At 36.3% G+C, this 13425-nt stretch overlaps 1 protein-coding gene across 4 annotated transcripts in view; it reads right to left on the reverse strand.

Annotated features, from left to right (window-relative positions):
* The window catches only part of LOC136026413 (quinone oxidoreductase-like protein 1), a 75238-nt gene that overhangs the window by 26721 nt on the left and 35092 nt on the right, over nt 1-13425 (reverse strand). For all 4 annotated transcript variants that reach the window (XM_065702980.1, XM_065702981.1, XM_065702983.1 and 1 more), the window contains exon 4: nt 2628-2696. In XM_065702980.1, coding sequence (XP_065559052.1) covers nt 2628-2696 — 69 coding nt within the window. The remainder of the gene's footprint in view (nt 1-2627; nt 2697-13425) is intronic.

Here is a 13425-nt window from a genome sequence, read left to right on the forward strand (position 1 = left end):
CCACCAAGTCGAGGCAACAAGGCACTTCTCTATCTTAATCCTTTGATAACTTTAAACAACCTTAGAAGTCCCGACCCAGGTACTCTTATAATCGCGTCAGTCTCAAAATACATACTTACAAACAACCGAATAAAACTAGGTGGTATCCCTACATCTTAATACTTTTTTCCGCAGAACTCTTAACATCCCCAAAAGCATTTTTAAATCCAAAAATGCAACATACAACTTGTTTTTTCCTGATCCCTACTTTTCAATGAATCCACTTAAAACAATCACTCTATCCGCAGTACTATAGCCTTTTCTAAAACCTCTCTGTCCTTCTTTTCGAACTCCAAAACCTTTCAGCCAACCATTCAATCAGCTACCTAAAGTTGTTTCTAAAATTTCGCTACATGTAGGCTCCAAGACTATTAACCTATAACTCTTATGATCCATATGACTCCCTTTTATAGATTATTAAGCTTATACACTTTGATTTATTAGTAGCATCCGCACAAGGCCTTTAAATGCATCCCTAGACCTGGTTTTGTACGCATCCCTATCCCGCCATTCCATGACAGCCAGCAGGTGCCCGTCATAAGGAATGTTTCCTGGTGTCTGTTATGTAATTGGAGTTGAAGATGGCGTAATCTTGCGTGATTTGATGGATTTATCGTGAGTGACGCGATATCGCGTGACATGCTAGACTTCAGAAGGCCCATTGGAAAATCCCCACAGATAAATGCTACATGCCGCCATATCAGTTTGGCTTCCAGAAACGCATAGGGTGCGCCCACGCGCTTACTGCACTATCGTCAATACTTATAGATGTTGATGTCTGGTGATTCGCTCGTCTTAGAGAGTCATGATGTAAGCCGTGCTTTCGACTCTCTAATTCACGCGCAAATTCCCCTTGAGCTATATAAACGTGAAGTTGACACGTCTTCTATTCGTGTTTTGTATGATATATATAGCCATCTTGCCGTTGTAATCGGGCTACCTGATGGGACCATAACATGTTTCGTTATTCTAGTCCGTCAAGGCGTCAGACAGGGTGCCCTTACCTCTCTAATTGCCTTCAATAACTGTATCCTGAATGCCCAATCCAGCACAGTTCCTTCGTGTATTTTAAAAGGGATCGATGTATCGCTTATGCCGAAGATATTTCTAATCCCAGTCGAACAGTACAGTCGTTCGAAAAAAAATTGCTATTTTAAGTAAAGAATATGCTAAGATAAATCTTACATTCAATAGAGAAAAAATCGGACGTGGTTTTGTCAACTGGGGTGAAACTTGAGCAGGATTTACTGCTAATCTCGACGGCACGCCAGTTTCCCCAAAATCAAAAATGAAATATTTAGTGCTTCCTATCGGTGACACCCTTAAAGCAACTAGAAGGCTCTTGATCCTTCAATGCCAGCGTCGAACAGCAACTGCATACGGAAGCTTGGTAGCAAACAAACTTCGACTCGACCACAAACTGCTAGCTAAACTTTACAATGCTTCTGCACTCCCGAAATTTCCTACACTTTACACCTTTTTGGCGTACGCTTACGATAACTGAGACGAAGGAGCTTCGGCGAATCTATTTCCGGTATGCCAAATACCTGCTTGTCCTTCCACCATGTCAAGCAGCTCCTAGGTCATTAAAAGATAAGGCACCATAGACCCGAATACTTCTATTAGAAAAAGCATAGAAGTTTATAATAATAGAATTGGTTGGCACCCATTGAGCGCTATTTTGATACAATGAATGTTTTGTTTTTGCTTTTGTATGTTTTAATTGTCTTTAAGTAAGATGAAGTTTTGTTTAGTTTTTTAGGTCATTTTCTTTTTCCTCTTTTCTTTTATTCACATTATACTCCGTTTTCCATGTGTAATAAAACGGTTTATAAATAAATTCAATTCAATTCAATATTAGAAAGGTTTTCATAGTCCAACTGTCCAGGGCACCATTCCATTGGATGGAAAGCGCCCTACAAATCATATTGGGGACTAAAACTATTAGAATATAAAGGCTCCATGAGATAAAAAAAACCCTTGAAAGAAAAAGAAATCCCGAAAAAAAGGCCTTGAAAGAAAAAGAAATCCTCAAGAAAAATCGGCTTGAAAGAAAAAACACTTTGAAAGAAGAAAATAAATCTCATAAAGTATTACGTAACACCGATATATGCACCATCATTACGTAGCATCTCACGTGAGAGCTGTCATTACACAACATCCCAGGTGTGCGCTGTCATTACGTAAAATAACTCGTGTAAGATTGCGTCACATCCCGCGTGTGCTCCCCAAAATTACGTCACACCAAGGTGTGTACCCTCCCCAGTTACAATCGGAATTTATCCATGGGCCCCCTGACGCATAGCTTGTCACGCGAGAATGAATCACTCCCAATAAATCCATCAAGTCACGCAAAATTACGTCACCCTGAACTCCAATTACGTAACAGACACCTGAAAACATTCCCTTTGACCAATACCTGTTGGCTGTCATGGAGTGACGGGATAGGGATGCGTTTAAAACTAAGGATAGGGATGCGTTTAAAGGCATTATGGGGATGCTACTTCTATTGTATATTTGAGGATAAACTTCAATATTTTTCAAGACACATCTTTTTTATAAAAAGCGAAAAAAAGAGTAAAACTTACCAAGATCAAACTCGTTCATAACCACGTATTCAGAACACCCAGACTGGTTGTAATCTGAAGGAAGCAAACCTATATATAAATATAATTTTTATAATATTATAGTTTTCATACTGCATTAGATAGATATTCTATGAAAATAAGGGTTTGTTTTACAAAATAAGCGGGAACTTTTCATACATTGAAATTAATTTTTGAAACAAACTTTTTTTAAAAACTAAGTACTTCATTTTTTTTCCATCCGACAATTAGTATATGGCGTTCAAGACTGCTAACGTTTCTTTTATTTATTTTCTTATTACTCATCTCTGTTTTTTTGTTTTATGGACCCAATAAAGTATAGCCAATGATTTTAGTGGGTTACCTAAGGGGGTAAGGGAGGATATTAGTCCCTGCGAGCAGCATTTCTTTGGGCACCATTTAGATGAATACATTTTCAGTAATCCACAAAGCTTTTGTTGTTGTTTTTTGGGGTTTGACACGTTCGACCAATAGGTCATATGCGTTCGTATCACTTAATTGTTCTGTGCCTTCTATAGTCACTAGCTTGCTTGGGTGTCACTTCAGTCAGTATTCACTGAACCAAACCAGTATCACTTGACTTGCTAGGCTTTTGTTAAAGGCAGGGTGGAAGGCTGGCATTACACCCATGCTCTGCACAACCTACCTATACCTATCATATAAATGAATTGGGTATTTGTTTACATTGTCAAGGGATAAAACTAATTACTATGACTACGTATAGGGGTACAACTAGGGTTCAGACTTCTGAAGGAAAAATTGATAGAAAAAAATTTTGAATTTGTATTTATTCTTACCTACCATCGTTTTGTGCTAGTTTCTGTTTTTTTCTTCTTTTCTGATTCGACCAAAGGGCTTTTTGTCTGTATTTCTTTATAATTGCTAAGAAAAGGGCGGTTTCCAAAACAAAAGTTTTTTTTTTCAAGTGTAGAGCAATATCAAAACCTAAAGTGAGCAAACACAAAGCCATATAATAATTCAAACTAACCAAGATTACTTTGAATAAATTAATGAAAAACCGACACGAACAAAAATTTAAATGCAAATTCTCAGTAAAGATAAAATAGCAAACGCTGCTAGAGTTAAATAAATTAATAAATCCTAAAAAGAAAAGAAATTAAAATAAGGTCACACTTAAAACGAGCCCAAATGATCGCTGAAGCAAGCATAGCTATCATCCCCCAAGATCGTCTAAAGGCATGTCACAAATACATTTTTTTCCTCCTTGGATTTAGTCAGCGTTGCTACTCAACTTTTTCAATTTTATAAAAGGTTTGATAGTGACAGGTTAGGTTGGATTTGGCTTTTAACTCATTTCTGAGACTTATAACCTAATTTAACCAAACCTAATCTAACCTAACTTTAACATCAAAGCTTGCAGAAGACTGTAAAAGCTGATTCGCAACGCTAATTGAATCCAAGCAGGGAAAAAGAAATTTCGGACATTCACCGGTGAATGGAGACATTAACCCGATTTCGGACGTTCACAGTAACATATATACTTTGGACAGTTCCTCTTTTACAAATATAACATTGAAAAATCAAAGATCCTTTTGACTGCAAATTTGCCTACAAGACTTGGCCAAGGGACTTATGGCTTCAAGTGTCGAACCAATTTTAAAACAACTTTAAGTCCGTTGGCCGAGCATTTCCCACCCCCACCCCAAAAACTTGTGGCCATATTAGTTCACAAAGATCCTTAAAAGTTAAAAGCGTATCAAAAGAAAAGCTTTTGCGACTTTTTTGGGCCCTATTTTTATGATGAGACCCCGTGCCTCGACTTACAACTTGCAGTTGTAAGTTTAAAGTTGTTCAGAAAAAAACTTTAAAGACCTTTTCGGACCCTCTTTTCAGGCGAAATAATATTTTTCTTTGGCAAATTGGTGTTCCCTTGATTGAAGGGCTTTCAATTGTAATTGTCAAGACAATCGAAAGAAATATGGTCCTATATTTCTTCCATTTTTCATTCTGTAATTGGCCCTTTCTTGGAGGGCCCGTGTCCCCAAACAATTTTCTTGCACATTAAGTCTTTCTTGACCCAAGGACATTCGGTTGAAAGTTTCAAACTGATTAGGCAAAAAAAAATTTTGGCCCATTTCCAGGCGCCTTAGTACCCTCCTACCTAGCCCATCAATGCATTATCCTTTTTCTCCAGACAACGACTCCGGAAAGTGTCGAGTCGATCACATACCGAAGATGAAACGTGCCCACCCTTTTCAAACAGTTCGTGGTAACGAACTGTAGCAAGGAGCGACCCGGCTCAATAGTAACCGAAACTCTAAGAAAAAGGAATTTTGATACCAATAGTTAAAACAAAAGAATCGCATTTTAATGCTGATTTTAAATATATAAGTTTAATCAAGTTTAATCTTACCCATCAAAAGTTACAAGCCTGAGAAAATGTGCTTTATTTTAGAAAATTCTAGCTGTTTGGGTGGCGCTTCGCACCACCCCAACACCTAGTTGGTGGGGCGCTTCGCGCCCCCCAAGCCCCCCCGCGCGCGTAAGTCGTTACGCGCCATATTAGTTATGCGCCATTGTAGTTGTGTCCCTGTGTCCCACCTGTGAATATAGATAGATTTATATATGTGTTTCAAACTACGTAAAAATTGCGAATAAACAACATTCTTGGCTTTCCCATTGTCTGTGCATATACAAAGCCTTATGTACTAATAATGACGTCATATGCAAACGCTCTTTTTACAAACAAACAAACATGCATCCACACAACTCGTTTTTATATAGATAGATAGATACAATACAAATTAACTGCGTAAAACTTGCGAATATACAACATTCTTCACTGTCCAATTGTCGCTGCATATAAATACATTGTCAGGTTTACCGACCCTCGAACATGCAACGTACAATTGTCCATGGGAAAAACAATCAGTATTAAGATCTATACCACATTTTTCTAATGATTGACCTTGAGCTTTGTTAATGGTGATTGCAAATACTAATCGAATTGGGAATTGCAATCTTTTAAATTGAAAAAGCAGATCCGTTGGAATCATGGGAATGCGAAGAATAAGAACAGCCTCACCCTCATAAGGCCCTGTCAAGATTGTAGCCTCTATTAGGTTTTCCATTGTTTTTTTTACGGCAAGTCGCGTGCCATTGCAAAGCTTTGGTGGGTTGATATTTCTTAAAAGTATTATTGGTACGCCTATTTTTAGTTGTAGCACGTGTGGTGGAAACCCTGAAGGATCTATGGAATTTAAAAATTCAGATGGATAATTAACCGCTTCATTTGGTTCCAAAACTGTGTCGACTGACTTGTAAAGGACTGCCTGGTCTCGAATCTTGGTCAAAACAATATTGTTGATTTCGTGGACGTCTATATTTTTGGGTGCGAGAATCGCTCTTTCACTTAGCCATTTATTATTTTTATAATTTTTTAGAATATTCGGAAATACTTTTTCAATCAATTCATTTTTGGACGTCACTAAATTACAGAAATCAGCAGGTAGTTGTATACGTCCTGAAATTGAGTCTACTATTTGACCAGAGTCATCGTTTTGCAATCGGACACGCATATTTGTAGTTAATTTTAATATTTTTACGTGTGCCCATAAATTAGAATTTTTTAGGCAAGCATTCATTTCGTCTGCAGGAGTTAAACTACGTAAAAATTGCGAATATACAACATTCTTGGCTTTCCCATTGTCTCTGCATATACAAAGCCGTATGTACTAATAATGACATCATATGCAAACGCTCTTTTTACAAACAAACAAACATGCATACACACAACTCGTTTTTATATAGATAGATAGATAGATAGATACAATACAAATTAACTGCGTAAAACTTGCGAATATACAACATTCTTCGCTGTCCAATTGTCGCTGCATATAAATAGATTGTCAGGTTTACCGACCCTCGAACATGCAACATACAATTGTCCATGGGAAAAACAATCAGTATTAAGATCTATACCACATTTTTCTAATGATTGACCTTGAGCTTTGTTAATGGTGATTGCAAATGCTAATCGAATTGGGAATTGCAATCTTTTAAATTGAAAAGGCAGATCCGTTGGAATCATGGGAATGCGAGGAATAAGAACAGCCTCACCCTCAAAAGGCCCTGTCAAGATTGTGGCCTCTATTAGGTTTTCCATTGTTTTTTTTTTACGGCAAGTCGAGTGCCATTGCAAAGCTTTGGTGGGTTTATAGTTCTTAAAAGTATTATTGGTACGCCTATTTTTAGTTGTAGCACGTGTGGTGGAAACCCTGAAAGATCTATGGAATTTAAAAATTCAGATGGATAATTAACCGCTTCATTTGGTTCCAAAACTGTGTCGACTGACTTGTAAAGGACTGCCTGGTCTCGAATCTTGGTCAAAACAATATTGTTGATTTCGTGGACGTCTATATTTTTGGGTGTGAGAATCGCTCTTTCACTTAGCCATTTATTATTTTTATAATTTTTTAGAATACTCGGAAATACTTTTCCAATCAATTCATTTTTGGACGTCACTAAATTACAGAAATCAGCAGGTAGTTGTATACGTCCTGAAATTGAGTCTACTGGGAGCTTTCCGTTTCCAATTGTCAGCAATTGATCTGAAAATGTTTGACCAGAGTCATCGTTTTGCAATCGGACACGCATATTTGTAGTTAATTTTAAGATTTTTACGTGTGCCCATAAATTAGAATTTTTCAGGCAAGCATTCATTCGTCTTCAATGGCTCTGGTGGTGCAGCCAATAGAGGAAGTTTAACTTTTCCTGAGGCGCAACACATTCCCATTGTTTCAGCATTGAATTTCAAGGCCTTGCAATAGGGACAAATTTTAGACATTGTCCCGATTTGAACACATCTACTCAAGCTATAATCATCGACTGGGTTGTACCTGAATGCCAGGCGATAACTTTCAGGTTGCTCTGATTCCTCGGCACGCTTTCTTTTCTTACTTTCTCTATCAGCAGCAAGCCTGATTTCTTGCTGTTCTTGTGATTCCTCGGCACGCTTTCTTTTCTTACTTTCTCTATCAGCAGCAAGCCTGATTTCTTGCTGTTCTTGTAATTCCTCGGCACGCCTTCTTTTTTCACTTTCTCTTTTAGCAGCAAGTCTGCTTCCGCGTTGCTCTGGTAGTTCCTCGGCACGCTTTCTGTTCTTTTTTTCTCTATCAGCCTCAAGCCTGTTTCCTTGCTGTTCTTTTGATTCCTCGGCACGCTTTCTGTTCTTTCTTTCTCTATCAGCCTCAAGCCTGTTTCCTTGCTGTTCTTTTGATTCCTCGGCACGCTTTCTGTTCTTTCTTTCTCTATCAGCCTCAAGCCTGTTTCCTTGCTGTTCTTTTGATTCCTCGGCACGCTTTCTTTTCTGACTTTCTCTATCAGCAGCAAGTTTTTTGGCATAGACTCTTTGAGCATCTTCATCGGCTTTTGCCATGGTAAGTTCATCAGTCATTGTAAACTTAAACATTAATAGATTTCTACGTGAACATATGTCTTAAATATCTTGAATGACGTCACCGACAAAGCAAAAATGACGACAACTAATTTCATGACGTCAGTCAACACAGAAACATGACGTCACCTGATCCACAGACAGACACACAGACAGACAACTTATTTTTATATATATAGATGGGGAAAAACACCCTAAAAGTCATATAGTCTTAATGAAAATCCTACGATCGCATTCAGCGTATTAGCGAACGCTATAGCAAAAATTTCAAGCTCCTATCTACAAAAATGTGAAATTTCGTATATTTTGCCAGAAGACAGATCACAGATGCGTGTTTTTTTTTCAGGGGTTATGATATCGAACCAGAGGTCCTAGGATGTAGCGAGAGGGTTCATTCTAAAGGAAATTAAAAATTCTAGTGCCCCTTTTAAGTGACCAAAAAATTAGAGGACACCTAGGCCCCCTCCCACGCTAATTTTTTTCCCAAAGTCACCGGATCAAAATTCTGAGATAGCCATTTTATTAAGCATAGTCGAAAAACCTAACAGTTATGTCTTTGGGGACGACTGACTCCCCCACAGTCCCCGCGGGAGGGGCTTCAAGTTACAAACGTAAATCAGTGCTTACATATAGTAATGGTTATTGGGAAGTTTGAAAAAGTTTTCAGGGGGATTTTGGTTGGGAGGGAGGGAGTTACGTGGGGGGATCATTCCATGGAGGAATTGATCATGGGGGAAGAGAATTTCCATGAAGGGGGTGAAGAGTTTCTAGCATTATGCAAAAAAAAAAAAAACAATGAAAAAATAAATATGAAAAAGTTTTTTCAACCGAAAGTAAGAAGCAGCATTAAAACTTAAAACAAATAGAAATTATTACGTATATGAGGGGTTCACCTCCTCCTAATACCTTGCTCTTTACGCTAAAGAATTTTTAGTTATTTCAACAACTTATTCTACGGCCTTTGTCATTCAGGTGTCATTCTTAAGGAATTAAAACAAAATTTGAGCTTTAGTGTAAAGAGTGAGGTATTGACGAGAGGGAGAGCCCCCTCATCTATGTGAAAAAAACATACGAATATAGAAGTTCGTCACGTAAGTTAATTGGCAAGTTACGTGTATTTTTACTAATAAAAACATTCATAAAAAATTAAAAGTTCTAGTTGCCTTTTTAAGTAACCAAAAAATGGAGGACACCTATGCCTCCTCCCCCGTTCCTTTTTTCTCAAAATCGTCTGACTCGAAAATCGAGTCAGACGATCTGACTTCAAAATCGACTTCAAAATCGAAACTATGAGAAAGCCATTTAGCCGAAAAAAAAATGCAAATTTCGTTTTAATTATTCTTGTGCGGAGAGCCAAAATCAAAACATGCATTAATTTAAAATCGTTCAAAATACGGAGTAACTTCTATTCGTTTCAAGTTTTAATGTCGCTCCTTACTTTCAGTTGAAAAAGCTTTTTTTTCTTTTAATTAATGCACTATTAAGCCTATTCGTAGAAAATCAACAACTGGCATTATTTATATAGTTATTTTTTTTCAAAGACCATATTGCCTTTCCATGACAAACAAATAAAAGTTCAAAAGGGAATGAGTCCTTTTATTAGACTAATAAAAGGACTAATCCTTATTTGAACTATAATTTGATGGGCATTATTTACAACCTTTGCTCCAATGACTGCACGATTAGAGTCATCCGTTGGGAGAAAGAGGCAGCATATTTTGGATCTTTTGACCGCTCTGAACAAAATGGCTATCTCAAGATTTTGATTGATAATCTTGGGAGCTAAGAGAACCGGGTAGCAGAAAGGGGCAGTGGAAGAAGGGGGGGCACTTTTTACTATCAAAATAAGTACTTGAACTTTCAATTTCTAATCTAAAAGCTCCCTCCCATGTTTTTGAAACTACATTTACCATTGAAAACAAAAATAATTATCCCTTTTGTTGCCTTTTAGAAGAACATTATAATCATTATTATTTTTTTGGACAAATATTTGGGTTCATTTATCTGTCAAGTTTAACATCATATTACCTTCTTCCTTGACTAAATGTCAAAAACATAGTCTAACTAGCCCCTGTTTGGAAGGGGGTTAGTTGGGGGGAGATGCAACCCCAGGTTAGGCTACCAGCCCTACATACCAATATCAAATTTTCCAACCATACTTAATCTCTAGCCCCAGTCAGTAAACTACAGAGAAACCGTCTGAGATAGAACAGTTATCAAAAAGATTACCAAATCCTGGGAGACACTATCCCTAATCTATATATATAAAAATAAGTTGTCTGTGTGTGGATCTGTGGATGGATCAGGTGACGTCATGTTTGTTCGCATATGACGTCTGAATTATTTCACACTAATACAAAAGAAGAAAAAACTAAAAAAGGTAAAAACTACAAAAAAAACTAAAAAGAAAAAAAACTAAAAAAGCTAAAAAACTAAAAAAAACTAAAAAAAGGTAAAAATCTAATAACTAAAAAAAAACTGAAAAAAATAAAAAAAAGGCAAAAACTACAAAAAAAATAAAAACTAATAAAAAAACTAAAAAAGCTAAAAAACTAAAAAAACTAAAAAAAACTAAAAAAAGGTAAAAAACTAAAAAAAACTAAAAACTAAAAAAGAAAAAAACTAAAAAAAAGGAAAAAACTGAAAAATAAAAGAGAAAAAGAAAACTAAAAAAATATGAATAAATATATATCAAAATAAGTTGTTTGTGGGTTATGTCTGTCTGTCTGTCTGTCGAGTGACGTCGTGTTTGTCCGCATATGACGTCTGAATTATTTCACACTAATACAAAAGAAGAAAAAAAACTAAAAAAGGTAAAAACTACAAAAAAAACTAAAAAGAAAAAAAACTAAAAAAGCTGAAAAACTAAAAAAAACTAAAAAAAGGTAAAAAACTAAAAACTAAAAAAAAACTGAAAAAACTAAAAAAAGGCAAAAACTAAAAAAAAACTAAAAACTAATAAAAAAACTAAAAAAGCTAAAAAACTAAAAAAACTAAAAAAACTAAAAAAAGGTAAAAAACAAAAAAAAACTAAAAACTAAAAAAGAAAAAACTAAAAAAAAGGAAAAAACTGAAAAATAAGAGAAAAAGAAAACTAAAAAAATATTAATAAATATAAAAAATATAAATATAAATATAATATAAATTAGCAATCAACAAAGCACCGAGACACAAATGACGACCGGGACACAGGGAGTATAAATGACGACCAGGACATAAGTAAAAAAAAAAAATAAAAAAACTAAAAAAATGGTAAAAACTACAAAAAAACTAGAAACTAATAAAAAAACTAAAAAATCTAAAAATCTAAATAAACTAAAAAAGAAAAAAAAGAAAAAAGGAAAAAAATAAAGGAGAAAAACAAAACTAAAAAACGAATGTATATACAGACCGGGACACCGGGATACAAATGACGACCGGGACACAGGGAATATAAATGACGACCGGGACACAGGGGCACAACTACAATGGGGACGCCGGGGGGCACAGGGGGATATAAATGACGCCCGGGACACTCAAAGAGAAATCACAGACTGGAACACCGGGACACAAATGACGACCGGGACACAGGGAATATAAATGACGACCGGGACACAGGGACATAACTACAAAGGGGACGCCGGGGTGCACAGGGGGATATATAAATGACGATGGCGACTCAGGGAATGGTCGATTAGCAATCACCATCAACAAAGCTCAAGGGCAATCATTAGAATCATGAGGTATAGATCTGAATACGGATTGTTTTCCCATGGACCATTATATGTTGCATGTTCAAGAGTCGGTAAACCTGACAATCTATTTATATGCACAGACAATGGGACAGCAAAGAATGTTGTATATTCGCAAGTTTTACGTAGTTAAAAACATATATATATATATATATATATATATATATATATATATATATATATATATATATATATATATATATATATATATATATATATACGAGTGACGTCGTGTTTGTCCGCATATGACGTCTGAATTATTTCACACTAATACAAAAGAAGAAAAAAAACTAAAAAAGGTAAAAACTACAAAAAAAAACTAAAAAGAAAAAAAACTAAAAAAGCTGAAAAACTAAAAAAAACTAAAAAAAGGTAAAAAACTAAAAACTAAAAAAAAAACTGAAAAAACTAAAAAAAGGCAAAAACTAAAAAAAAACTAAAAACTAATAAAAAAACTAAAAAAGCTAAAAAACTAGTTAAGAATATACAGTAAATAAAACTTGATCTCTTTAAGTCCCTAAGATGCAACTTCAATATCAACATTGCAAGAGATGGTTTAGTAGTAGTTCTATTTTCGGAAGATAACCATGCCAATGCAGGACTCCAGGCAACAACTGTTGGAACCATCCAGGTGAAAGATAACAGAAAAGTGGAAACCCTACAAAAAAGAAGCAAAAACTGTAGTTTACAACATACCATGTGAAGTCAACAAACCTAAAATTTAGTGAGCGCCTAAGGAGAAGCCATCCCAGTGACCACTATCTACCGTTTAGGTAGACTCCCCATAAATAGTTACTGGTCTTTTGATGTTGGATAAACAGCACTAGAACACCAAAAACATATTCCAGTTAGGGCAGCTAAACGCATATAAGGATTGTGGGGATAAGCCAATCCGAAGCATAAAGTCCCACGGGCTTGGCCACACTTCTGAGCAATGCAAAAACACCACGACAGAACGCAAATTATGCCAAGGTGAATGTGAAAGCAATGAGGAAAGTGCAGCTTACATACAGAAATTGCAATGCTCCTCATTGTTCCAAAAACATAAGGATATGTCCTAAATACAGAAAACAGAAAGACTTTAAGATTGTTAGATTGACTGAAGTAAAAAACACACCCATATCATTTGCTGCTCGAAACTACGTAAATCCCATCAGCAAACGGACACCCACCAGCCCCTCCCCCGCTCACGGCTTCAAAGATTCAACTTCCTCCGACAAGCAGCATACGAGATTCCAAGGACACCGAGCATATAGCATAAAAAAAACTCCTAGCTACCAAAATAACTACCAGCTTTTCATCATTACTTCTTGCACCAGCCAGCAGCAGCTCCAACCACAGCAATATGCAAGCAAGACCCCCAAGGCTACCAGATATCAGACAAAACATCAAATCACCAATTTTACTAACGTCAGCCCCAGCGAGTCTGTTGAATCAATGTCTATCAATGCCAGAGCACTCGGCAACATTCCAGCTAACATCATGATAACCCCAAAGGACTCAAAGTCGTTATCGTTATCGAAGTCATTATCTAGGCTTCTCTAAGTGCTTAGTATAGACTGCAGAGCTAGATCTAATCACGGTCCTAAACAACCATCATGCTCTCTCATATACGACGAATGCATAAAGATCA

This window comes from Artemia franciscana, chromosome 4 (assembly GCF_032884065.1).
Source record: "Artemia franciscana chromosome 4, ASM3288406v1, whole genome shotgun sequence".
NCBI lineage: Eukaryota > Metazoa > Arthropoda > Branchiopoda > Anostraca > Artemiidae > Artemia > Artemia franciscana.